Source organism: Lepidochelys olivacea, assembly GCF_965140295.1.
Source record: "Lepidochelys olivacea isolate rLepOli2 genome assembly, chromosome: 17".
NCBI lineage: Eukaryota > Metazoa > Chordata > Testudines > Cheloniidae > Lepidochelys > Lepidochelys olivacea.
The window spans coordinates 17906027-17931383 of NC_140427.1; the positions used below are offsets into that span (position 1 = coordinate 17906027).

The 25357-nt window shown below is 43.6% G+C and overlaps 2 protein-coding genes across 2 annotated transcripts; one reads left to right on the forward strand and one right to left on the reverse strand.

Annotated features, from left to right (window-relative positions):
* Positions 1 to 544: 544 nt before the first annotated feature.
* Positions 545 to 5743, reverse strand: RPAIN (RPA interacting protein; the record flags this gene model as incomplete). The annotated part of the gene is made up of 7 exons (XM_084651166.1): positions 545 to 613; positions 1029 to 1163; positions 1728 to 1791; positions 2436 to 2550; positions 3464 to 3527; positions 4393 to 4581; positions 5708 to 5743. The coding sequence occupies 7 exons, from the start codon at positions 5741 to 5743 to the stop codon at positions 545 to 547; spliced, it is 672 nt and encodes a 223-aa protein (XP_084507292.1).
* A 722-nt stretch (positions 5744 to 6465) lies between these two features.
* Positions 6466 to 25337, forward strand: NUP88 (nucleoporin 88). Its single transcript, XM_084651355.1, has 17 exons — positions 6466 to 6987; positions 8308 to 8477; positions 9935 to 10060; positions 10257 to 10343; positions 11974 to 12150; positions 13365 to 13551; positions 14210 to 14360; positions 15601 to 15699; positions 15894 to 15984; positions 16767 to 16868; positions 18464 to 18622; positions 18887 to 19012; positions 19503 to 19568; positions 19871 to 19951; positions 20464 to 20590; positions 20844 to 20962; positions 22235 to 25337. Exons 1-17 carry the CDS (start codon positions 6514 to 6516, stop codon positions 22296 to 22298), a joined length of 2406 nt encoding a protein of 801 aa, XP_084507481.1. The 5' UTR covers positions 6466 to 6513; the 3' UTR covers positions 22299 to 25337.
* Positions 25338 to 25357: the final 20 nt, after the last annotated feature.

Genomic DNA, 25357 nt, shown 5'->3' on the forward strand with positions numbered 1-25357 from the left:
AGCTATCAAAAGTGCAGATTAAGCCAATATTGCTTGATATCCAGTATTAAAGTACAAAATTATATACAGTTAAATATAAAAAGAAAAGATGTGCAGGATGCCATCCAAGTTGCTTAGAGGCTGAAGGAAGGATCTTACTAGTGTATTCTTTCCATAGAGAAACCCCAGCAGGGTTGTAGTTACAGGAGGACTGTCCAAGAGTCACAGACCTTTAGAAAAGAAAGGGCCCAGTCACTTACATGTATAGACTATACAACAGTAATTGTAACACTAGAACAAGGTCAAGCCTCATGGGCACTAATGCTAAGAGGTACCTCCGACTAAGCCTTGGTTTGGTCTGTGCACAGGGAGAAATTCAAGAGGGGACCCTACTATGTCTAAAGGTTATGTTGATTTCAGCCTAACATTTGGGACTTCTACAAACAAGCTTTCAGTACGCTGACATCAAAATGGTTTCACAGCTTGTTACTGAAATGAAAAGTAGTCTTGTGGATTTAAATTTAAGTATTCCCTGCAATGTTTGCAATCCAACTCTGCCACACTGCTAGTGCGGGAGAACCAGAAAGTAAAACACAGATGAGTCCGTATCACTAGGTTGTCTAAGGCGAGACAACTAGAAAAAAGGAAACAAAGATGAAGAGTAATTTGTATTTTAAAAAATATATATTCTTATAAAGACATCTTTGATTTTAGTAAAAGAGCCTGTTTATTCAGGAGATAAATTACTTAACCCAATAGTTCCATTTGTGTTACACGCCATGGGAAACACATACTGCATATCATACATGTAAAGGACAACTAGCCAAATTAGAAAATGGAATGAAACCATACTGTCATGTTCCTCACAAAAATGCCATGTTTTTGCAAACCCAGAAGCTTCCTGAAAGGGGTGTCTGCCGGATGGGGGTGTCAAAGGGGGAGCAGCACAACCTTTAAGTTGAATAGGTTGATTTGTTTTTGCCTACTACATGGAGAAGCACACGTGAATTGGGTGCTTCCCCAAGACTCCCTTGGCAATTTAGACTCACCGGACAGCTCATGAGAAGATTGGTTTCTCCCTCCATTCCACTAGTGATGGAGAACTCAGGATTGTGAAGACACTGATGACCATGTTCTGTTACACTGTCTTCTAGAAGTGACCGGAGCTTCTGTTCTGTCATACCCTGAGACAGAAATAGATTAAGAAACTCATCTTGTGCTTTTAATCTCCCTGCTGTATTTTCCACTGAATGCATCCGATGAAGTGAGCTGTAGCTCATGAAAGCTTATGCTCAAATAAATCTGTTAGTCTCTAAGGTGCCACAAGTCCTCCTTTTCACTTTGCAGCAAGTTTACATAACTCAGAACTAGCATTTCTGACTGCACAGCTCCACATGCTGGATAATTCACTTCAGATGCAAACTGCTCCTACACTGGGTTTCTTCGCCTTTTTTTTATTCTATATGCTGCTTAATAGGAGAGAGAATGTATAGGCTCATATCTTCTCCCAGGCCCCTGCTGCTTGGTTTTCCAATCATTCCATTCAATGGACTTCTGGGATGGGCTCTACAGGCCACAGTCTGAGAACCACAGCTCTGCACAGCCATCTTCCCATCAAGCTTGTATGGGTGCAAAATAGGACCAAGACAGGGGGGCACAAAAACACGAATGCTCTGTCACCAGCATTCACGAGAGAGGCAACTTTGCCCAGAACTCTGAGGTGCTACAACACTTAAATTATAGTTTACCTGTGCGCTGATGTATAATCCACACTGGCATAAAACCAAATGACTCATCACAGTCAGGTTATTCCTAGAAATAGAACACAATGCGATAACCTTGACTGACAACTAGAAGAGAAAACACTGAATTCCAGCAAGACTGAAGTTAGATTTTGGAAGCATCTCTCACACACCGGATTTGTGCCTTCTGAGTAACTGTAACAATCAAACCCTTACTAGAGAAAGAGGTCTGCTTTTTTTTTCCTCCTCCATGCAAGAGGCCAAACTGCATCTCCAGCCAGAGAATGACTGTCAACTCACTGCAGAATCCCCTGTACCACTTAAGGCTATTTTGATCATCAGCATACCCAACAGTATGCTTCATGCAATGAATGGTATGGAAGAGAGGCATGAAGCTGAGGTGTTCAAGTCATGTTACACACAAAATATGAGGTCTGGCCTTAACTTCTTACAGCATGTTGCTGTTAAAGGCCTACTGAGTTACACAGCTCGCTGCATTCCAGTGATAACTGGATCTCTTCACTTATCTCTCACTTATTACAGCAAGAATGAATGAATGAAGCTAGACTTCATCAGCCAATCACCAGCTGTTACAAAGCATGCATAAAAAGATGTTTAAGCTTCGACAACATCACATACTTGGGTGAATTCAGAAGATCTACTGGCTGGTGAGTTAGTTAACATATAGCATTTGATGACCGGAACACACCTCACCTTTTACACACTGGACAGATAATCTTGTTGCCTGTGTCCAAGCTGTCAAGCATTGCATTGAGGCACTCCTGGTCGAACTGCAAACTCCGTTCATATTCTTCTATTGTCAACTGTTCTGTTTAAAAAAACAAACCCACAATTGTCACTGGCTACTGACCTAAGGCAAATGTCAATATGAAATTGCTATGGCTAGGCAGAGAGAAATCTGGGTTAGTCACTATTTGTAACTTGTCTTTCTTTGGATCAGCTGCAAAAGTATTAGGGGATTCTGACTTAAAATCTTTACTCATGTTGCCCACTGAAAACCTTTAGATGATCCTAATCTAACTGCCTACTACACATTCCATCCAAAGATCTCAAATTTTACAAGCATTAATCAACTGCACCTCACATCCTCCTATTTTATAGATAGGGAAACAGAGATCGTGATGTGTCAGAGCCTGAAGCTTCTGGATTCCGGTTCTGTGCTCAGACTACTCTTATTTCAGAGGATACAAAAGGAGATCTGTTGTGTGCCATTACGACTGTCATTTGGTCATTGACTGCTCACGGGAAAGTCAAATTCGGGTGAGAGGCAAAAATCAAATATTTTATATATTATCAGGTTTCAGAACACTTGTTCTGTATCACAGATAACCTTCATGTTTTCTATTCTTAATGGAAATATTGGGACATTTTTACTTATCCAGCAATGGATCTTCCAACCCTTCACAAGGGAACTAAAGCTCTCGCTAACAGTCCAAGCTCATGTTCTTCGTTGGCCTCTCACACATCCCATGATTTAACTCAACTCTTGGAGTTGTAACAAAGCAAAACTACCAATCACATCCAACCACCTACCAGGATCCCAAAGCATCTGAGATCATGGATCTTTTTAAAAGAGTCCTTTGGAAATCACGTGATTTCCAAACCAAGAAGAAAGTTCAGCTTCAAATAAATGGATGACTAGGATTTCAGGAAGGTTAAAAATGACTCACGTAGGGTATTGGCATGTGTCAATATCAAGAATATGTTTTTTGAAAAGCTACCTTGTGAGATCAGCTCTTGTTGGATTTCCTCCAGTACTGCTAGTTCATCGGGGTCCTCCAACACCTGAAACATACATCGACCAGTATTCCTCTCTTTAAGGCAAGTGGGGGAGCATTATTTCACAACATCAGCAGGACAGTACTGCATTAAAACAATCCAGAGTAATCAAACAAGTGACTCTGCTGCCTTTGCAACTAGATAGTGGGAGTTTCCTCAACTTCCATGGGTTTACAGTTAGCAAGCAGAGGTTTCCAGACTCCTTTAAAGCTAGATAGAAGTTTCAAGGAAATACAGCTCCAATCCCCTTTAACGTCAAACCTTAACATTTTATATCCATTTGTAGGTGTGTCATTCTAAGACATTAGACAGATAACACTAATCTTTAAAAACCAGGCAAAAAAACCAACCAACCACCCAGAATCACAAGATTCACATGCAATTGGTGCTGAAGGGAACTTCCCATTCCTAGCTACAAGGGACTGAGTAGCAGTAGCTCCTGATATTGGATCCTCCACTCATATGGCTGAAGCAGCTCACAACTTTGGAGCTGTGCAAATCCTGACCAGCCAGAGGCATGAGATCCTTAAAGCAGGGCATTACAGCTACGTACCTTTTTGGGTAGTGGGGGAGAAGGGTACTAGATATAAATAACAATAGATGTACATTATCTTGAGATGGGAAGCACCTGATTAGCAGAGAGAAGCCCAGAGAGTTTAAAGATGAGCCCTAAAGCAAACAGGCTTTTGAAAGTGTAAGGGCCTGCACATAACAGGAACGATCAGGCCCATTAGAGGGACTGAAGTGTTATAAATGTTAATAATAAATGTTTCTCTGATTGAGGATGGAGATGCAGTTTATAATGTCGTTCGATGGGGAAGCCACACATAGGGAGTCTCCAAGATGATGCGCAAGAATCCAGCTCACTGACCTGTGACAGCGCCTCCTTTCTCCTGAGGGAGGGCAGGCTGACGTTCACTGACTGCAAGGCCTGCCACTCCTCCTCCATCACCTCCTGCACGAGAAGAGCACCTGGCGCATGGCAGTGCACATTCTCCCCAGCCTGGCGGTATCTATCCAGCAGCTTGGCACGACTGTTTTTAAGTCTCTCCACACAGCGCTTTGAGAGAAGACAAAATAGAGGATGCAGGATTCATTAGCGTCATGCCTCTTCTTTTGGATGGACAACGGGGCAACCAGACACTGATTTTACAGCTCAGGGATGTAACTGAAAAAAACTGAGAAATTACAGGACTGGAATAGTAACATGGTTTTTGAGAAGTCCCAGCTGGAGCAGGTAGGCAGAACCAGAGAGCAGTCAGGCTCCTAGACCATTAGCAGATAGGTCTACAGGAGGCCAAGAGCTCAGGTTTAATCCAGTTTGGCTGGGCAGATGGGATCTCACTTCTCCATTCTGAAAGTAAGTCAAGAGAAACAGCTGTATTTTCTGCCCAGTCTCTAATACACAGGGACCAAATTTTTATGGTGCTGCTATGACAACCCCTATGCGTGTCGCCAGACCTCAACTCAGATACATACTTGGCTGGCAATTCTTTGGCTTTTTCTGGCTAGAAATTACTTGTTCTGCTATCAGCCAGCTGTATATGCTGTCCCCATTCCCTTCTCTCTCTTTTAAGAATAATCTGGACTTGATGGTAAGGTAGAAGTTAAGTTGGTAGTAGGAGAATTGACCTGAAATCAGAGCCTGACCATATTTATTTCTCAAGGTTGTCCTACTGGCAGTAGGAAGCTAGGAAATTTGTTTTGGAGCCCTACAGGGCTTCAGGCTCACCAGCTGCCCATCAGAACAGCTCTGGTCTCCCCCCACTGCCACTAAGCGCACAAGATCACCATTCAACTCTTCCTTCTAGGTCGCTTTCAGGGTGCCATTGAAAGCAAAGCAGTGGCCAACTTAGATCTGTTTGAAAAGGGTCCTATTGGGTTCTGGGGAGATTGGCTGATGCAAGCCCACCCATGGCTAACGGGCCCTCCCCCCAGCCTAGGGGGAGGAGCCAATGAGCCCAGGACTAAATGATTATGGGGGACAACAGAAAAAAATAACAAGGGCAGGTGTGAAGGTCAAAGGGTCAAAAAAAGGGAACCTGAAGGGGACACCAGAGCAGAGAGCATCCACTGCTCCTCGAAGGTATCAAGGGAGCCGCCCAGAGGCGCTCTGCCTGGATGCGTGAACAGGAGGAGGATTGGAAATAGGCCCCACGGTTGCAGAGAACCCCCTCAGCCAAAACCCTCTCCCTGGTGTGGTAGATGGCCACTTTGGCCATCGCTCGGAGGAGGTTGAAGAGGAAGGTCCTGTGATTTTGTGGGGCCATATATAGGGTGTGCATGCATGAGAAGGTCAGGGGAGAAGTACAGGAGGAGCCGGAAAAGAGCTGCAACCTGGTGCACTTAAGGTAAACGGGCACCAGGGTCTCCCTCACGCCACATAAGGGACAGGCATCAGGGACGGGTGACCCGTGTCAGGTACACGCCCATACTCCTAGCCTCGAAAATGGTGTTAGGGAGACAGCACGGCCCAGCGCATAAACACTGGCCTGGTGAGTCAGAAGCCCTGGGTTCTAGCCCTACACTTGAGCACGCAATCCCTCCGTGCCTCAGTTTCCCGCTCTGCAAGATGGTGCCAATGGTACTGTAAAGTAGCGGTTCCTATTAACGGGTCTCCCCACCCGGGGCAGGGCTGCTCCGCTCCCAGCCTGTGGACATGGGAATCCTGCCACCTGGATCTCGCATCCTTCCCAACCTCGGCCAGTAAAGCACCGGGCCAGGCCCAGGGGAGGGACCCCGGCCCCCCTGCCCTTCAGCTGCAGCCAGCCCGGGGCAGCGGCTGGAGGGATCCAGGAGCGGGGCTCCGGTGGGGGTCGGCGGGCAGCGCGCAGAACGGCCCGCCGCGGGGTGGGGAAATCGTTACAATGTACCCAGTGCGCGAACGCTGGGCTCCCCCGCGTTCTACCGGCGGGGGGGGGGGGCACCCTTCCCTCACCCGGCGGTAGGTCTCCTTCCAGGGCGGGGCTGCAGCCCCCTTGTAAAGAGCGCGATGCCGCGGCCCGAGCGCCTCCATGCCGCCCGCACAACCCAGCGCAGCCGCGGCCCTGCGTGGTGCGCGCTGGGACTTGTAGTCCCGCTCTGCGCCCCCGCCCGGTGCGCGCTGGGACTTGTAGTCCCGCTCTGCGCCCCCGCCCGGTGCACGCTGGGAGCGGTAGTTCTGAGGAGCCAGCCGGCCCCTGCCCGGCGATTGGCTGGCGGAGGGCGGCGCTGTTCCGGGGTGGCGGCGATGGCGGCCGAGGGGGAGCCGGCGGACGAGTGGCGGGCGGCGCTGCCGCACCATGCCGTGCTGTGCCGGCTGCGGGAGCAGAGCGCGGAGAGACCCAGCCCGCCCGGCCCGACCCGCAGCCTGATCTTCGGGCTGGACGCGGACCTGTTCCTGTGGGACGCGGAGCTCGGCGCCTTCTGCACCCTCAGCCTGCGGGGCCTGAGCGGCGCGGAGCCCGAGGGGCTGGGCCGGTACCAGGTACTGGGGGGGAGGGGGTCTGAGGGGCGCGGAGCCCGAGGGGCTGGGCCGGTACCAGGTACTGGGGGGGAGGGGGTCTGAGGGGCGCGGAGCCCGAGGGGCTGGGCCGGTACCAGGTACTGGGGGGGAGGGGGTCTGAGGGGCGCGGAGCCCGAGGGGCTGGGCCGGTACCAGGTACTGGGGGGGAGGGGGTCTGAGGGGCGCAGAGCCAGGGGGGCTGGGCCGGTACCAGGTACTGGGGGGGAGGGGGTCTGAGGGGCGCAGAGCCAGGGGGGCTGGGCCGGTACCAGGTACTGGGGGGGAGGGGGTCTGAGGGGCGCGGAGCCCGAGGGGCTGGGCCGGTACCAGGTACTGGGGGGGAGGGGGTCTGAGGGGCGCGGAGTTGGGGGGCTGGGCCGGTACCAGGTACTGGGGGGGAGGGGGTCTGAGGGGCGCAGAGCCGGGGGGCTGGGCCGGTACCAGGTACTGGGGGGGAGGGGGTCTGAGGGGCGCAGAGCCAGGGGGGCTGGGCCGGTACCAGGTACTGGGGGGGAGAGGGTCTGAGGGGCGCGGAGCCAGGGGACTGGGCCGGTACCAGGTACTGGGGGGGAGGGGGTCTGAGGGGCGCGGAGCCAGGGGGGCTGGGCCGGTACCAGGTACTGGGGGGGAGGGGTTCTGAGGGGCGCGGAGCCAGGGGGGCTGGGCCGGTACCAGGTACTGGGGGGGAGGGGGTCTGAGGGGCGCGGAGCCAGGGGGGCTGGGCTGGTACCAGGTACTGGGGGGTCTGAGGGGCGCGGAGCCAGGAGGTCTGGGCAGGATCCGCGGAGGCAGTGTGTTTGGGGGGTGTCTGAGGAGTGCAGGGGCTGGGTTGGTACTGGGTGGTGTGGGGTGTCTGAGGGGCATGGAGCCTGGGGGGCTGGGCCAGTACCAGGTGGTGTGGGAAATGTGTGTCTGAGGTGTGTGGAGCTAGGGGGGCTGGGCCGGAACTGAGGGGGATGGCCCCTCCCTGTCTTGTCCCGTCCCATCTGTTTACAAGTCAGTGAATGTTTCCAAAATAATTAATATAATGTTAACTCATGACTATTTACAAAAGGAAAAGGAGTACTAGTGGCACCTTAGAGACTAATCAATTTATTTGAGCATAAGCTTTCGTGAAGTGAGGTGTAGCTCACGAAAGCTTATGCTCAAATAAATTGGTTAGTCTCTAAGGTGCCACTAGTACTCCTTCTTCTTTTTGCAAATACAAACTAACACGGCTGCTACTCTGAAACCTGTCATGACTATTTAGTACTTTTTAAGGACCTATTTATTAGTGTTTTACTGAAACTTTTTAAATTTCAGACCCTGGTCTGCATAAATCCACCCCTTTTTGAGGTCTATGAAACCCTGTTAAGTCCCACCCAGCATCATGTGGCGCTCATAGGCATTAAAGGGCTGATGGTACTGGAATTGCCTAAGCGCTGGGGAAAGAACTCAGAATTTGAAGGTGGAAAACCAACAGTTAATTGTAGGTAGGTTATATTTCAGTCAGACGTTTAACCACATTCTGTTTTGACACTCTTCATGTGTGAGCCTCTGGTCTTTTCCAATCAAATAAAATTGTGCAAAAAGATATAACATATATGCTGAGTGTAAGATACAGAGCAGAAAATATGAAAGAAGAGTTTCATATATAAGGAGCAGAGTACCTTGGTCTGATAAGAGACCTTGGTCTGAGAGAGGTACAGTACGTGCTCTCAGCTGAGTCAAAAGCTAGTTGGGATTATGGGGCTAAGAGCCTCCACAAATTCAATGAGCATTGTCACAGAGGACCTTCTAAGACACAATTTTCAAATAGTCAGTGTGCCTCACAGGCAAATTGGGATACCGGAGAAACGGTGTGATAGAATAGGCTTCTCATCCTCATTCCTAATGGTCAAAATATTCGCATTGCATGAGAATATAGGCAGTGGTCCAGTTAGTTTACTGCCCTGTCTCTGATAGTGTCCAATAATAGATCCTTTAAGGAGAGGCACAAGAAACCCTGTGGGGAGGTAGTTATGGGATAACCTGCCCCAGGGGAAAGGGTTTTTGTTTTGTTTTGTTTTTTGTTTTTTTTGTTTGTTTTTTGTGACTTGGAATTTCTATCACTTGAACTATCATCCTATCCTCATCACTTTTGTTGGCAGTCTTGGAAGAGTCCAAGGACTGAATAGACAGGGAGACTTGACCTCCTTAATGCTGCTTCCTTTGGCTCAGGAACGTTAGCGTGCCTTACTGCTTCACATGTTAATTATTTTGTGTGTAAATGGAGAACTTCAACCTGAATAAGTGAAATAGAATAGCACCTTTTACTTGTACCAAATTAGCAACGGGAAAACTGTGTTTGAAAGGGGGATCATAAGTCTTTCATGCATTTGTATTTACAGTGTAAAAAGCAGTGTCATGCAACGTGGGATGTTTTGACCCCAGGCCACAAAGGCTCAGTCTCTGGGATCCAGCTCTACCATTGCTGCTGTATAGCTGACACATTGTGTTGCTTCAGGCTGCTGATTCTTCTCATCTGTTTGGGTTAAACATGTCATTGTTTATGCCTGCATTTTGTGGCCATGGTAACATGACCACAATAATTTAGGATTTTTGAGTTGTTGCATATCCCTTCAAACACTTGTGGAAGTGATCATACAATGAAACTATTCTGTTCCTGATTTATAAATAGGTGTGATAGATATATGGGTCCAAACATCTGTTAGAATAGAAGCAGCACTCTGACAAGTACATCTAATAGATGATTTCAAGGGTTAATGCACTTGTTTCATCCACTCATTAGTTACTTGAATGGATAGGGAGAGAACCATTCTTTATGCTAACACATATTTTAGTCAGGATTAAAACATCTGTCTATGGTGATGGTTATAAATGCTTATAAGATAAAAGCAGTTTGTTTTGATGGTGTGCCTTTTATAACAGTGTAAATTTGTTTTTGTAGCACCATTCCTGTTGCTGAAAGGTTCTTCACTAGTTTGACATCCCTGACCCTAAAACATGTGGCCTGGTATCCCAGTGAGACATTAGAACCTCATGTAGTGCTGTTGACTTCAGATAACACTATAAGGTAAACCTATTTCTGTTTGTTCTTCTGAATGTTTTTTCTAGTACAAGAACTAGTTGTTTACTATGTTGTCTTATGTGTAAGCATGCGGAATTACAACATAAAAATAGTATAGAAAAGTTCAGGATGGTAACTACTGATGTACTGACTCGTCATGTATGAAGTTATGACTTAATGAAAGTATTCATTGTTCTTCTAGGATTTACAGTCTGAAGGTGCCGCAGACACCTGTGAAGGTGATTGCTCTTTCAGATGCTGAGGAGGAGAGTTTAATGCTCAATAAAGGGTTTGTGCAGTTTTTAGATTTTGAAATGCTTTCAACAGGATAAACTTGCTGATGTACCAAATGTGTTTTTGTAGAGATGGAAAAGTGATTGGAGAAAAGATGGCGTAAAGTGTTGTGATAAATTCACAGGGGGAATCTTATTTCCTTCTTTTCCATAGCTTGTTTTTTATTTCCTCTTCCCAGCAAAGTAGCTGAGCTTGTTTTTTCCCCACCTCACCATTTTAGAGGGAGCAACAAAAGCAAAATATTTTAAAGTTAATATAATATCTTAAACAAAGGTTAAAAAGGGGCTTTTGAGAAGAGAATGTAATAGGTGGAGCTTACCTTCCTATCTTGTGTCTGACCTAGTTGAAATGGAGAAACTTGTTGCTCTCCAACAGCCAAGCCATGGCTTAATATATTGCACTGAAAATACCACTACATCCTCACCTCTCTGAGTGCCACATATTTGGGCTGGCTGGTAGCTGAGTTTCAGAAATGGAGTAAGAAATCAGTAGGCTCAGTGGAGGTGAGAGGTAAGATGCCATATGCAGTGTTCTTTTGAAACAGCCCGTGAGTCAGAGTCCCTGGAGCCCGGAAATGAGACTCTAGCATATGCATTTAATTGAAGAGAGGGGCAGTACCCGTCTTTAGATTTCTATTGCAGAAAATACTGTTGGCTAAAGGACCGATCCATAACTGTAAAATCTTAATCACATTTATCTAATGTAACAGTCATAACCATAAGGGTAGCCTAAAATTCCTCTTTACCGGTAAGGGGTTAAGAAGCTCAAATAACCTGGTTGGCACCTGACCAAAGGAACCAATGGGGACAAAAGATACTTTCAAATCTGGGGGGGGCGGGGGGAGGCTTTGTTTTGGGTTCTTTGTTTCTGTGTTCGTTCGCTCTTGGGACTAAGGGGGACCGGACATCAATCCATGTCCTCCAAACCATTCTGAACCAGTCTCTCATATTACAGAAATTGTAAGTACAGCCAAGCAAGGCGTATTAGTTTATCTTTGTTTTCTCAACTTGTGAATTTTCCCTTTGCTGGAGGGAGGTTTATCCCTGTTTTGATGTAACTTTGATGCTAAGGCAAGAGGGGGTTCCTCTGTGTTTTGTGCATCTTTTGTTACCCTGTAACGTTATCTTCCAACCTGATTTTACAGAGGGGATTTTTACTTTTTCTTTTTTTTAAATAAAATTCTTCTTTTGAGAACTGATTTTTTTTTTTCGGTGTCCAAAGATCCAGGGGTTTGGGTCTGTGTTCACTTTTTGTAACCAATTGGTTAGGATATTATTCTCAAGCCTCCCCAGGAAAGGGGGTGTAAGGGCTTGGGGGGATATTCTAGGGGAACAGGAACTCCAAGTAGTCCTTTCCCTCATTCTTTGTCTAAATCACTTGGTGGTGGCAGCGTACTGTTCAAGGACAAGGTGGAATTTGTGTCTTGGGAAAGTTTTTAACCTAAGCTGGTAAAAATAAGCTTGGGGGTCTTGCATGCAGGTCCCCACATCTGTACCCCAGAGATCAGAGTGGGGAAGGAACCCTGACAGTAACAGTAAATGCTACTTGAAATGAGGCCAATAATTGTGTGCAGTCAGTCATCATCACTAACTGTAATTTTTGGTCTGTCTCTCTTCCTTCCCCAGGAGAGCGTACACAGCATCACTAGGAGAGACTGCAGTGGCATTTGATTTTGGGCCTCTGGTATCTGTTCCAAAGAACATAGCTGGGCAGCGAGGGAGAGAGGAAGTATTGGCATATCCACTATACATATTGTATGAAAATGGGGAGACCTTTCTCACATATATTAGCCTCTTACAAAGGTAGGGACTTACAGTACAATGACCAATTTTGTTTAAAATATGATTCATGTAGCACTTATATGCGTGTGTTTCATCTCTGTGCAGATTGATCTATATTTTATATCAAGATTTGTGCCGGATTCAGGAGCAGATGCTTATTGAATTCCATCTTTTTATATTGTAACCCAGTCTTTGGGCCACTCTAATGGTTGGACCATATAGAGCTTTCAGTCTTTAGTCTTTAAGCTAATAGACCTGGCTTGAGCTCAGGTAGTAGAGGCTCATTGTTTTAGATCCAGAGGTCCTGGCTTCAATCCCCACTATTGGTAACCCACTTGTGTGTCACAGTACTTAAAAGGGATGCTCTCCGATCAAATTTGGGTGGAAAACTAGAGTTTTGTTAAAAATCAGCTGTTCTAAAGGTACCATATTGACTCTTGAGGTTTTTGGCTCCTCGTGTGTGACAAGCAGGAGCTCCCATAGCTCAGAGTGAGGCTGTGCTTCAAATAACCAAACCCCTTTTGAGATCTTAGGGACTTGCAGCCTGGGTCTCATTAGGAAGGTGCTAGAATAGGATTCCAATCAAATGATAGGTTATATGAAAGGGATATGCACCTTTAAGACCAATAGAAAGGACACTTAAAAATTGCAATCTAGATTTAATTAGATATGCAATTAAAATTAAAAAATATTTCTTATATTTAGGTTGCAAACACTGCAGCACACATCTTCCTAGTGCGTGAGAAATAAAGTAAAATTGGTGAGAAACTGCCTATAAACAAAAGTGAAGCTGCCTAGTCCTTTTCATAGCCCAACCTGAGAGCAGTACAATAAAAAAATGAAACACTGAAAAATAAATTCTTAGATATTGACATTTGTTCCTAAAAAATAAGCTTGTCTCTCTAAGCGCGTTGTACAGCCCTTCGTAAAGGGGTGTGGCACTGTTTGTCGACTCCTTTGGCTGATAAGTTTGTTAGTCTGAGACAATAAAAGACTATTACTAAGATTCATTCCTTTGTGTGAGAGCACCATGCAGTGCATGTAGCCCAGGACCTTTAATTTTCATTAGATTGGATTTCAGGTTGCCAAACTTGAGCAAGAAAAACTAGTAAACGTATGTGTTCCCCTAGCTGTTGTCCTTGGCTTTCATTCTTTCGCAGGGGATTACTGGAGACAATTTTGGAAACTTAGGGCCTTAGTCTTCCAGTAAGCTCTTCCTCATTTCTTCATTGCAGCACTGGAAAACTTGGCAAGCTGTTGGGCCCATTGCCCATGCACCCCACAGCTGAAGATAACTATGGCTATGATGCTTGTGCTGTTCTGTGCCTGCCCTGTGTTCCCAACATCTTGGTGATTGCCACCGAGTCAGGAATGCTTTATCACTGTGTGGTACTGGAGGGAGAAGAGGATGATGAGCAAACGGTAGGGTGGTGTTTCCTAGGACCTCTCTCATGTCACTTGTTCCTGTGGTGTTCTCTGTCTATCTTTCTGTCCCACATCCTCATTTCCTGGATGGAAACATTCAAAAGAAATGTTCGTGTCGGCCCCTTGCTAATCAGACCAACATTAAAGTTAAAATAGAATCATTAGGTATTATTTTAGCCTAAATGTTGGTCTGATTAGCAAGGGGCCAACATGAATGTTTAGTCTGAATCTTCGGTTTAAATAAACCAAACTACAGCTTGATGCTTATTTGTTTTCTCAGAAATCTGGCGAGTGTCTTTTAAAAATATCTCCTTTTAAAATTATTAACTCTGATGAGAAACTGACATCACTAGCTGCAGAGGCATGATAGGTGACACTAAAGATAGAAGAGTATCATAAATTCATGGGGATTAAGCAGGGACCACCCACTGCTTGATTTATGAAAAGAGCAGCTGTTCTGGAAAGCCTCTTCAGCACCTCCCTGCAGGCTGTAAGAAGTGACTGCTAGGGGCTGCCATTCAGGAAACAAGGATGTGTTTTATTTAAATGCTGGAAAGACCCTTCCCATGCTAAGTAACATTTTCTTCTTCTTGCTATTATAATGGTATTTTTGCTAGAAAGATGTTTTACAGATGCATTCAAATACTTTTTACAGTCAGAAAAGTCTTGGGACCCAAGATCTGACCTCATCCCTTCTCTGTATGTGTTTGAATGTGTTGAATTGGAACTTGCACTGAAACTGGCATCAGGAGAAGAGGAAGAGCCTTTAGAATCTGACTTCTCTTGCCCAATTAAATTGTACAGAGGTAAGGGTGCAATTAATCAATACTATTGCTGTTTTAATTCACTTTTTCAAAATTTGATATATTAGGTAATGTAGACCTTATCGCTGTACTCAGAGCAGTGTTTTGAAAACAGTTCCTTGGAGTCTGTTGAAGCTACCTCATCTGTTAACAGGATTCAGAACTTTTTTAAAAAAAATTTATTGCTAATTTTAAAAAGGAAGTCTCATGAGAACACAATGATGCTGCTGAAATTGCTTTTTAAATGAGTCTAAGCATTCAGTACCTGCTGTCTCTACACAGCCCCAGAGGTAGGAGTTGCAGCTCTTTAGACTTAAAAAGAACATAAGAAAGGCCATACTGGGTCAGACCAATGACCCATCTAGTCCAGTATCCTTTTGGTAGCCAGTGCCAGATGCTTCAGAGGAAATGAACAGGACAATTTTGAGTGATCTATCCCCTGTCATCCAGTCCCAGCTTCTGGCAGTTCGATGTTTAGGGATACCCACAGCATGGCATTGCGTCCCTGACCATCTTGGGTAATAGCCATTGATGGACCAAAGACGTCTTTGCACTTGTTGTTGTTCTTCTGATGACTACCATTAAAAACGGTGGGGTGAAGTTATCTAATGTTTCCTTCCTCTTTAGTGCAGGTTGTGCTGAGTGTGAGTTTAAAGCCTTCTGCTACTAAATATATAACTACAGGGTGCAAATGCATTTCTGCAGACTTGCAGCGTGTGTGCTGCTAAAGCGTGAGGACAAATGACAAACTGCAAGGCTTATGTTATATAGCTGAGAACTTGAAAATTGGGTGGGTATAAAGTATAGCCAGGCTTTATTTGTTTAATAAAGTTAGGAGTAAACTGGCACGGGTTGCACTAAGATTCCATACATTGTTTATAAAGGGTTAAGCAATGATTGTTATAAAGTCCAATAGGTCAATATTTGTCTTAAAATTACCTGTAACCTCTACTAAGCATATCTGTAACATGCTTAGAACACCTATTATTTTATTATCCCTTTATGATCTATTTATAAATGAAACTGTAATTACGAAAAAAAAGGTCACCGATTCAACTGGTTGGACTGAGTGCAGGAAAAGGGGACTGGGTAGCTCTTGCAGTGTAAGCATTAATACAAAATAGATGAAGGGCCAATCTGAGTCGAGTGCTGAACCTTCAGCACTAGCTGAATATAGACGTACAGGAATGATTTTGTGGTTTGGTTTTTTTTGTTCTAATCATATATACGGCTTAATTTTCAGATCCTAAATGTCCCTCTAGATATCATTGTATACACGAAGCTGGTGTGCACAGTGTTGGACTAACGTGGCTCCACAAACTTCACAAATTCCTTGGGTCAGGTGAGTAGTGAAATGGTCTTCCACATGAGGGGAAGTGTTTTCGTTTATCAGGCTACTTCCTTCTGTGGAAGGTAACTGGTATCTGAGAATGGTGGTGGTATTATCCAGAATGTGTAGACCTCCCCCGAAAAAGTGGTTTGTAATTTCAAGAATCTTGAACATAATGCATTTGAAACAATCTCCTGTCTTTGTAGATGAGGAAGACAAGGACAGTTTACAAGAACTTGGAGCAGAACAGAAGTGCTTTGTGGAACATATTCTTTGTACAAAGCCATTGCCATGCAGGTAGGAACCGAATGTCCTCCATTTCCCTTGAGTGAATAAATGTTCTGTTATGTGTATTAACTCTCAAGATTCCTCCTGAATAAGCTAATTTGTTGGCTGAGCTGACAGAATCCAAATAATCACAAATGATTAAACTCCGAGTACCAAGAGTTGGTATCTTAGGGTTGAGTGTTTACCCCAAATGCATTCTAATATAGAATTAAGCTTGAAATTCCCAGTTTGGTAGTGTCTGAACCCCACCCATCCAACCAACAACATTTGTGAGATTGTCACCAACATTAGCTGCCCTAGTGCAAGACTTAGGGATTTAATGGGACTTTCTATCATACCTGAACACTAAAACACATACTGCTTTTAGACTCTCCATCACAGTATTTTTATGGAATGTTAAAGCTCAGACGCAGCCAATAAAAATAACTAATTTCAAGCCAGCAAAGCATCCCTAATCTGGTGCAAGATATTACCTGTTGGGTAAAGAGCCAATTATGCGATGTCACGTATTTGGATGAGTCCACAAGCTGGTTTTATTTCATAGTCAGCGGGAGGCTAATACCTTATATAATTTGCATGAGAAAATGGTGATTACTTATAAGATGCTTATCTGAGAGAGTGCAAGTGTGCTTTAGCTGTAAAAGTATTTTGTGCACCTTATTTAAGAAAAATGTCCTAATTCAGTGAAACATTTGGCCTCCAAGTTGATGGATGTAGATGGATACAACTTTCTGGATATATTCTTACTGCACTGACAAAAGGTATTTTGAATTATCTATTTATTTCCCCAGGCAACCTGCTCCAATTAGAGGATTTTGGATAGTCTCTGACATCTTAGGGCCCACAATGATCTGCATCACCAGCACCTATGAATGTATCACGAGGCCTCTTCTGTATGTAGTTTTCTTACTTAATTGGTTTAAAATTCGTGCTTTTCCCTTGTCTTTAGTTAACCTGTGTTCTGGAAGCATTCTTCTTACAAATGCTTATCAGTTACTGCTTCAGTGTCTCAAGACTTGTTTTCTGTTCCTCTTGCCAGTTTAACTCTGACTTCTGCTCTTCTTTTTCATATTTATTATTTTTAATTTGTTCCAAATACAACAAATATACCAAAGTACAAGTGTTATAATATACAAAGTAAGTAAGGGGGGGGGGTTAGGATAGACAGAAAGGAAGGGAAGCAACATATCTGTCTTCATGGTCTGCATTAATCATAGACCTCTAAAATCAGCCCAAATTGCTTTTAATTTTTCAGGCATTCCCCTTCTGCGGAATGCCAGTGGTTTGTTAGCTGTGAAGGCAGCCTTATCACTGGACCAGGCATCAATGTTGGGTGGGGATCCACTTTTCCATTTTTTTTTGCAGGATTAATTTTTTTAGTGACCAAAGCTGCACATTTTAACTGTGCCACCTTGTTACCAGGTGACTGCAGGTGACGACAGTGCTTGTAAAATAGATTTGAGCGTGACAGCTTATTTCTTTTTAAATAACTCTTATGGTAAGAAAATGCCAGCTCATCCAGAAATGGTCCAATCGATGAAGTTTTAGGGGGCATTTTGAGGAGTAATGTAATAAACGTAGAACTCCTGCAATGCTTAGGACACCATAGAATCACTCTTTGTGTTGGGCCAAGAAGCATTAGCAAAGGATTCTTGAAATACTGCTATAATTCTTTTTCATGGTACTTTCCACTTGATGATTTCAAAGTGCGTTACAAACATTAGGGCCGGCAACATCCCGGAGCTAAATACATTTGAGGCAGTATATGCAATTGTCAGACTGCATTTAGGGGCTTAATCTCTCCACTGGGTTTGTGAAGTCTACCGGGGTTGTGTGTGCATGAAGGAGAGAATGGAAGTCCTCAAAATCACTGTCAAAGTGTGGGGATTTTGGTATTGTTTCTTTAAACATAAGGGAAAAATAAAGTGGCTCAAGCTAAATTATTCTTAGAGAATATTTTTTCTGGCTTGGTAGTTTGTGTCCAGATCTTGTTCAAATACCAAACTAATATTCTGCTTTGAAAAGAAGAGCTAGTTCCATGAGGACTTTCTCATTTACGTTTTTCTAAAGTGTTTTTCACTGGGATATCCAAGTACTGTATAGCAATCAAAGATAATCCTGGCTGTGATTTAAATGACAGTCTGGCAGCCTGCTGTCTCTGGCCCTGTGTAGATACAAGTACCATTTTAGGTTTTCACTCTGCCATGTTTGACTTCAATTGGAATTGCCATAGCCATAGAGTTGAAACAATTCCATGACTGTTCCCATCAGACCCTTTGGATCTAGTGCTCTGCTAATGAGTGGTGCACAGGCCATGGTTCACAGCAGTTCTGTTAATACCCCAGTAGATAGAGGGTTTTCCCTAATGTGTCTCAAACTGATGTCATTTAAGAATTTTTAAATTCCATTGATATTTTAAAGAAAAATATACTGTAAGCAAAGTTCTGTGTCATTAGGTATCACTTAGATGTGTGTGTTGTTTTGGCAGAACGACAGTCCATCCGGCATCCCCTCCGCTCCTGTGTACCAGAGAGGACACTGAAATTACGGTCTCACCTCTCCGTATCCTAGCTAAATCACAACATTCATTTGAGAAGCATATCCGAAGCATCCTGCAGCGCAGCTCTGCTAACCCATTGCTTTTGAAGTATGAGACTTTTTTCTATGGGACTCGAAAGGAGGGAGGAGACTACATTATAGAAGGAATGTGCACCCTAGAACTTTTTATCTGTGTCTTGGGACATTGATATGGGGGGAGGGTTGCAATAGACTTCAGTTTGCTATTGCTAGTGCCTCCCACCCCAAACAGACTTCTGAGAGGACTTCCCTGGTTAGCAGAGAATCTACCTTTTAAAAAACACTTGTTAGTGGGATTGCATGTACACAAATAGCTTGTTCTGTGTGTTTTAAGGTGTGCTGACAAAGATGCATCTCCTCCCCCAGAGGAATGTCTTCAGCTCCTAAGCAGAGCCACACAAGTGTTCAGAGAAGAATATATTCTGAAACAGGATCTGGCAAAAGAGGAGATCCAGCAAAGGTAACATGGCTTCACAAACATGTGGCACATTTAAGCTTGTATTCCAGAAATGATAGATTCAAGTTACAGGACAGGAGTACCACACAAATGTCAGCATAATGCTTGTACTTTTACAGAAGATGGTAGGTGCAAGGAAATATTGAAAGGAAGCATTAGGGGGGGAGCCCTGCTCTAAGTACTTGAAACCTACTAGCCAAATGGATGTTGTTGTACAGAATCAACCTGCCTCCATGCCTGGGGATCTACAGAGACCTTGACCATGGTAACAGCTTTGCCACAAGTACTAAAAATGAGAAATTACAATGAATAACTCTTCCTTGTCCCTTTGAACTCTCTTCCTCTTTAGAGGCATCCCTTCTCTTCTAACCTACTTTCAACTCTCCAGAGTGTCCAAGTTTTGTTGGCTTTTTTGTTCTACGTGTCTCTGGAGACCATTAATCATTACATTCCCTTGTGAATGGACTGGCCTCTGACTCAACTATCATTTTAGAGTGAAATTGCTGAGGGCACAGAAAAATAAACAACTGGAAGATCTTCAGTACTGTCAAGAGGAAAGGTGAGTTGGACCTGTTTAATTGGCTCCGTCAGTTTTAACTAAATCATGACATGTTAATTGCTTTCATGTGTATAGGAATTAAATGGTTCAGAAAAGTTTTAACCAATTGGCTGATTAGGTTTTTAGTGGGACTAACCACATTTAGACACCTGCACTGTTGTAGAGACCCCACAGAAGAGTTAGACTGGGTCACAGGTTTAACATCCAGCCCAGCTCTTCAAAGCTTCACTAGCCCCTTTTCAAACAAGTACGTGGAATGTTTTTTTTCCCCGTAATTTTGAATGTTTCTGACTTGTGTAAAGGAACAGCCTGCGGGAAATGGCCGAGCGCTTGGCTGAGAAGTATGAGGAAGCTAAAGAAAAACAAGACGATATTATGAATAGGTGAGCACAGAGACCGATGCCTTTTTCCTCATCAGTGCTGGATGCTACTGAGGTTCAGAACACTGCTATGGGGGGTGGGGGGGATGGATGGGGAAAGAATTGTCAGTTTGGCTTTTCCACAGTACCTGCAAAGTCAATGTAACCAAAAGAGGCCCAATGTATTTGGCTGTGTATTGTGGGTTTCAAATCCAGTAATGAACCTTTTAGTGTTACGGCCACACCTTCTGCTGGTGAAGTTCAGCAATGTTAATGGTTCAAGGGGGCACAGAAGAAGCCTCCAGCAGCAGAGAATAACTGACTTGTAGAAAGATTACATCCTTCTGGCAGGAAGGAGAAACTGGATATTAAGTATCTAAGAAATGCAAAACATAGGGGACATCCCAAAAGAATTCTTCACAGTAAGGGGGCGGGGGGGGGAGAGGCAGCAATTACAAATAGTAAACAGCCTAGTACATAAATGGTGATGTACAGAAGTTTTAAAGTTACCTTTCACTCTTTTTTTGTGTATGAAGGATGAAGAAAGTGCTTCGCAGTTTTCACTCTCAGCTTCCAGTTCTGTCAGATAGCGAGAGAGACATGAAAAAAGAATTACAGGCAATACATGATCAACTGCAGCACTTAGGAAATGCTATCAAACAGGTGAGCGTGAGGCGGCACTGAAACTTGAAGATAGAGAGTGGAGAGGAAAATGTGGCAGGAAGGAAGCATGCAGGGACAGGATGAATCATGTTTTCTGCAGTTATGGGCAAACTGTCAATGTATTCTACATGCTTTTAGGATACACTTGGTCTGCTGCTGCTCAATCCCTATTCTCTATCATATGCAATGAAACAGTGAACTCTTGAATGTTTCATAAGGTTTCTAAGGAGTCCATTATTCATGCTACTTTTAGGTGAAAATGAAAAAGGATTATCAGCAGAGAAAGATGGAAAAGGGGATCAATCCACGAAAACCTACCATAACCCTCAGTGCCTACCAGAGCAAGTGCATCCAGACAGTTCTGAAAGAAGAGTAAGTTAACTTTTTTCCAAGCTGGGCTCCTTGTGCTTTGGGTTGATTTTGTGAGTGTATTTAACTCCCCATCATTGAAAGCGGTCTATCACAAGTTTAAACTCCAAACAGTGCCATTAAGAGTCCTTTAGGGTAGATATACTGATATTTAAGGGTTTATCTTCAAAGCTGGGAGCTGCTTTATTACAAATAGCTGCTCACTTATGTTGTTTTATTCTGTAGAAACCTTGAAGATTTGACCAGAAGTAGATGGGTCTGAGCTTACTTTAGAGAGAGCACTATTTATCTAAAAAGACTGGAGCATGTGGGAAGAGTTCATGCCAGCCTGAGGGTTCAGCTGCTTCCCCCTTTCCCTGAAAACTTCTATCCTGCTGGGAGCCTTAGTTACCCTAAGTCATTTTGTCACTACAGCAGTCTCAGGGTGTGATTGCAGCTTGTGTAGACATACCTGAACAGTGACCGTTTGGGCTGTATGAACCGTTCTGGAGCCTGGGTACATACTCAAGTGGCTAGCCTGCGCCAATGCGGTTGTGGCTTCATGGGGCGGGTACCTCAGGTTTGTCTCTAGGAGCTGCAGGCACAGTCTGAGTGAGGTGTAGAGAGAGACCCTCAGCTAGCCAACTAACTACTGGTAAATCGAAAGACTTGGTGCAGCTTAGAAAGCTGAGCAGGTAATGGACAAATTCATGGATGTGATGTCATCGTTGAGTGGTGAAACTTGGAAAGTCTTCATTGAACTTTCCATCAAGTTGCATTTTTATTGGAGCACTGCTGCTGTGTCATTTAAACATACTAGGTCAATTGTAAAGAGTTTAGACTCTGGAAAACTTGTTTTCTTAAACTCCTACAAAACCAAGGAATAGTGTTCCCTAGGCAATTTCAGTATGTATGTGTAGTTGTGGAGCCCATGCACCTAAGACTTAGTAAAGCTGGATTCTGTTCCATCTTGCACAGCAACCCTACTGGATAATTTTACGGTTGTCATCAGGGGGATAAAATGGAGCCGATGAAGCCAAACAGTGATGTATGAGATACGGCTGGCCTCACACTTAACCAACAGCTTTTATGAGATGCTAGCCAGCTAAATAGTTCAAGAAGAATTACCTTCAGTATGAGCTTTTTAAAACACTTTGAAAGCCTTACCTTTAATACTACCTCCCTCTTTCAGCAAAGAATGGCTTTTAGTATCTTCCAATGAAGGCAGGACCTGTCACATCCACCCCCTCAGAATTACAGCATTGTACAATTCAATTCATGTCTACTTTCTTGCAGGGGAGAACACATAAGGGAAATGGTAAAACAGATCAATGACATCAGAAGCCACGTGAACTTCTAAGTCCCCACACTAGAAGGGCTGAAATGCTTTTGACGTTGGCAGCAAGGAATATTTTAAGGGGGAAGAATACACAATCCACATCTATTTATCAGTAACAACTGTTTGTGGTGCACAATATGCTTTTTATTTCATATTTTGTAAAGGCTCAATATTGAATAAAACACTTTTTTGATAAGAAAAGATCCTTTTACAAGCTCAGTTTGTCTCCATAAGGAGAAAGGAACTAAACATTTTAAGCTTACAGCTATCCAATGTGTGAATCAGGCTAAGGAAAAAAAGCAAGATTTAGGAAGGGGACTTTTACTTCAGGAAGGAAAGCTCTAAGGCCCCCTCTGGCAGAAAGTAGATTAGAAACACCAGAAAAGCGCACACACTTCAGCAGCTTTTGTTTAATTTGGAACACTTTCTTCATAAGGACACACCTTCAATACAGTTAACAAATGGTTACATTGAATTCTGTAGACAGCAGAATTCTACATCCACAATTGCACAGGATACCACTGAAATGCAGTATTCACTTCCAAACACTCAGTTTGCCTTTATCAAAAGAGAGAATGGAGAGGCCAGTTGTATGTCTACTTCAGGAAGACTTCAAGGGACTGACTACGGATGCTTGACTTCTTCCCTGCTTCCGCTAAAAGTGACATGGTCAAGCTAAGGTTTAAGAAGTAGTACTGCACTACTTGACAAGGGCACATGCAGAAGTGCCAAAATAAAGCCTTTAAGGAAAGGAGGGTACTAGACATGCTGCAAAAAACATTCTAGTTGCACAGATTAAGACTACACAAGTATTAGGAATAGTTTATGAAACTCACTGAATATTTTTCATTTTACAGTCTACACTGAACAGTCCATTTTCTAAATTACATTTTTTTGCTGTGTACTAGGTTGCATGTTAGCTAGAACAGTAAAACTAACCACCCTCACATCAAATTGATTCCAGGAGCTTCTATAATAGAGGGATAATTTTCCTGATACAGTGGTACTCATGCCAAAATGATGATGCTTTGTTTGTATTGTGAATTCAGTCCCCACCTTTGGCAGACAGCTCTCCAGAGGGCACCTGAGTTTTGTGTGTTTGACTTTTCCTGAAGAAATTTTAGTGTCTTACTTTTCTCACACCTTTGGGTTCTTCTGGCTAAACCAGCACTATCCCCACAGTCTAACAGCAGCTCAGCTATAGGGCCTCTGTTTTTTGACAGTCTAGTTCTCTAAGCTTAGTTGTTGGAACTGCAGTCAACCACTTCATCTTTGCCATTTGACAAAAGCTAGAAGCCTTTTGTTTTTGGACTCACCCATAGGGTGAGAGGCTGAGTGTGCAGTAAGGAGCCCATGCCCACACTACACTCTACCTTTAAACACTGGTACCTAATAGTTTGAAAGAAGATCAAGGTAGGGAAAGGGAACATGGAGTAGCAAAGTGAGACTGGAAAATAATACATCAGTATTCATAGCTGTCTGAGAAACACAAAAACCTGAAGTGAGGTTGCTGAACTGAATCACACAATACACTCTGTAAAAGCAAAGATTAATCATTGTGTACCCCTACTCTCATCCTAATTCTACATGCAGCCACCTTTCCAGGCTATAAAAATTTAGTACACCAACATGCAAGTTTCCATTCTGTAATTTCTATATTAGTTTTATGACCGCTCACTCACTCACTTGTCCTGAAGACTGCAGCAAGGCATCACAGCTACATGAAATGCAGTACATGAAAGCCATTTCAGTGAAAACAATGAGCAGAGTTGAGGCTGAGAAGAGGAAGTGACTCAGTGCAGAAAAGATGTTGAATGATTATTTCCTTGCTTTCTTCCAGTTTGGGATATGCAGCCTAGCAACCTCACCTCAAAAGTTAATTATTTTTGTGCCAGGCTACTAGGTGCTACAAAGAATTTAATGTTCTATTTATTCCAGTTCACATAAAAGAGCTGCCCTCCTTAAAGCACTGCTACCAGGTTTAAGTACCAGTAGAACATTAGCAACATAAGGTGGGTGAGGTAATATCTTTTCGTGGAAACAAGCTCTCACCAACACACAGACGTTGGTTCAATAAAACGAAAATTACCTCACCCACCTTTATCTTGGGACCCACACCACCACCACTGCATTGTAGAAGGTTAGCTAATTTAAGGGGATATAAACTGTTGCTTTTCCTGTGACTCCTGCTGCCAAACACAGGCCCAATGTTTCAAGTGTGTACACACAATATAGTGCATATGCCCCCTTAAGAATTGTGGATGCTCAATGTTAATATTCAGAAAGTATATTCCTACTAACCTTTTCATTAGTAAAGGCTGAAACACTGATCAACTGACAACTTCCGTTCCTCTCAAAGGTTAGAGCTAGTTCAGTTATCGCAGGGGCCAGTCCAAATATTCAGAATTTGCAACACTTAGTACTACAGTGGCAGATAAGCCATCATCATCTGATCTCCTGCATGGAATTCTTATTTTTTTTTTTAAAGTCATGTTATAATACTGTTTTGTATGACAAGAAACCCAAACCTAGCACCTGTGTAGAACATCACAGTCTCGTTGCATAGTGTTACCTTAGTGTGTAGTTAAGGGGAAGAGTAGGATTTGAGTTATTTGCCTCTGTTTTAAGCAATATCTGGACACCATATTTGAGATGCACTGCACTTGAATAAAACCTGCAGCATCACGCAGTTCAGGCTGCTTTTGTGCTATGCGATACAGACTGATGCGTGTTGCATGTACTATTAACCCACCCTACATGTGGCATGTGAGAGACTTTGAATTTTTCCTTAATTCAGAATCATCTTTCTTTTTCAACTACAATTTACACTGGGTAAAAGCTAGTTCACACAGAGTGACGTTCACCCCAGCAGAGATGATGTGCAAATGCCCTATATGTTGCTTAAATGGTACACAGAGTTTTGTTAACAGTCTTAACACAAATATGGGACTAGCAACACCTCTGTTCTAAAATTGAGAAAGGATCAGTTATGGTTCCATTTTTTAAATTAAACCTGTGAAGAAGAGGTTATAAATAGTGCATTTCTTTAACCCCAGAATTTTACTTTGCAATCCCTTCTT

Coding starts and splice junctions, on each gene's coding strand:
- NUP88 (XM_084651355.1), top strand. CDS start 6,514: ATGCCGCGGCCCGAGCGCCTCCATGCCGCCCGCACAACCCAGCGCAGC. Junction 6,988..8,307: donor AGGGGCTGGGCCGGTACCAG/GTACTGGGGGGG, acceptor TTTAAATTTCAG/ACCCTGGTCTGCATAAATCC. Junction 18,623..18,886: donor GCTAACCCATTGCTTTTGAA/GTATGAGACTTT, acceptor GTGTGTTTTAAG/GTGTGCTGACAAAGATGCAT.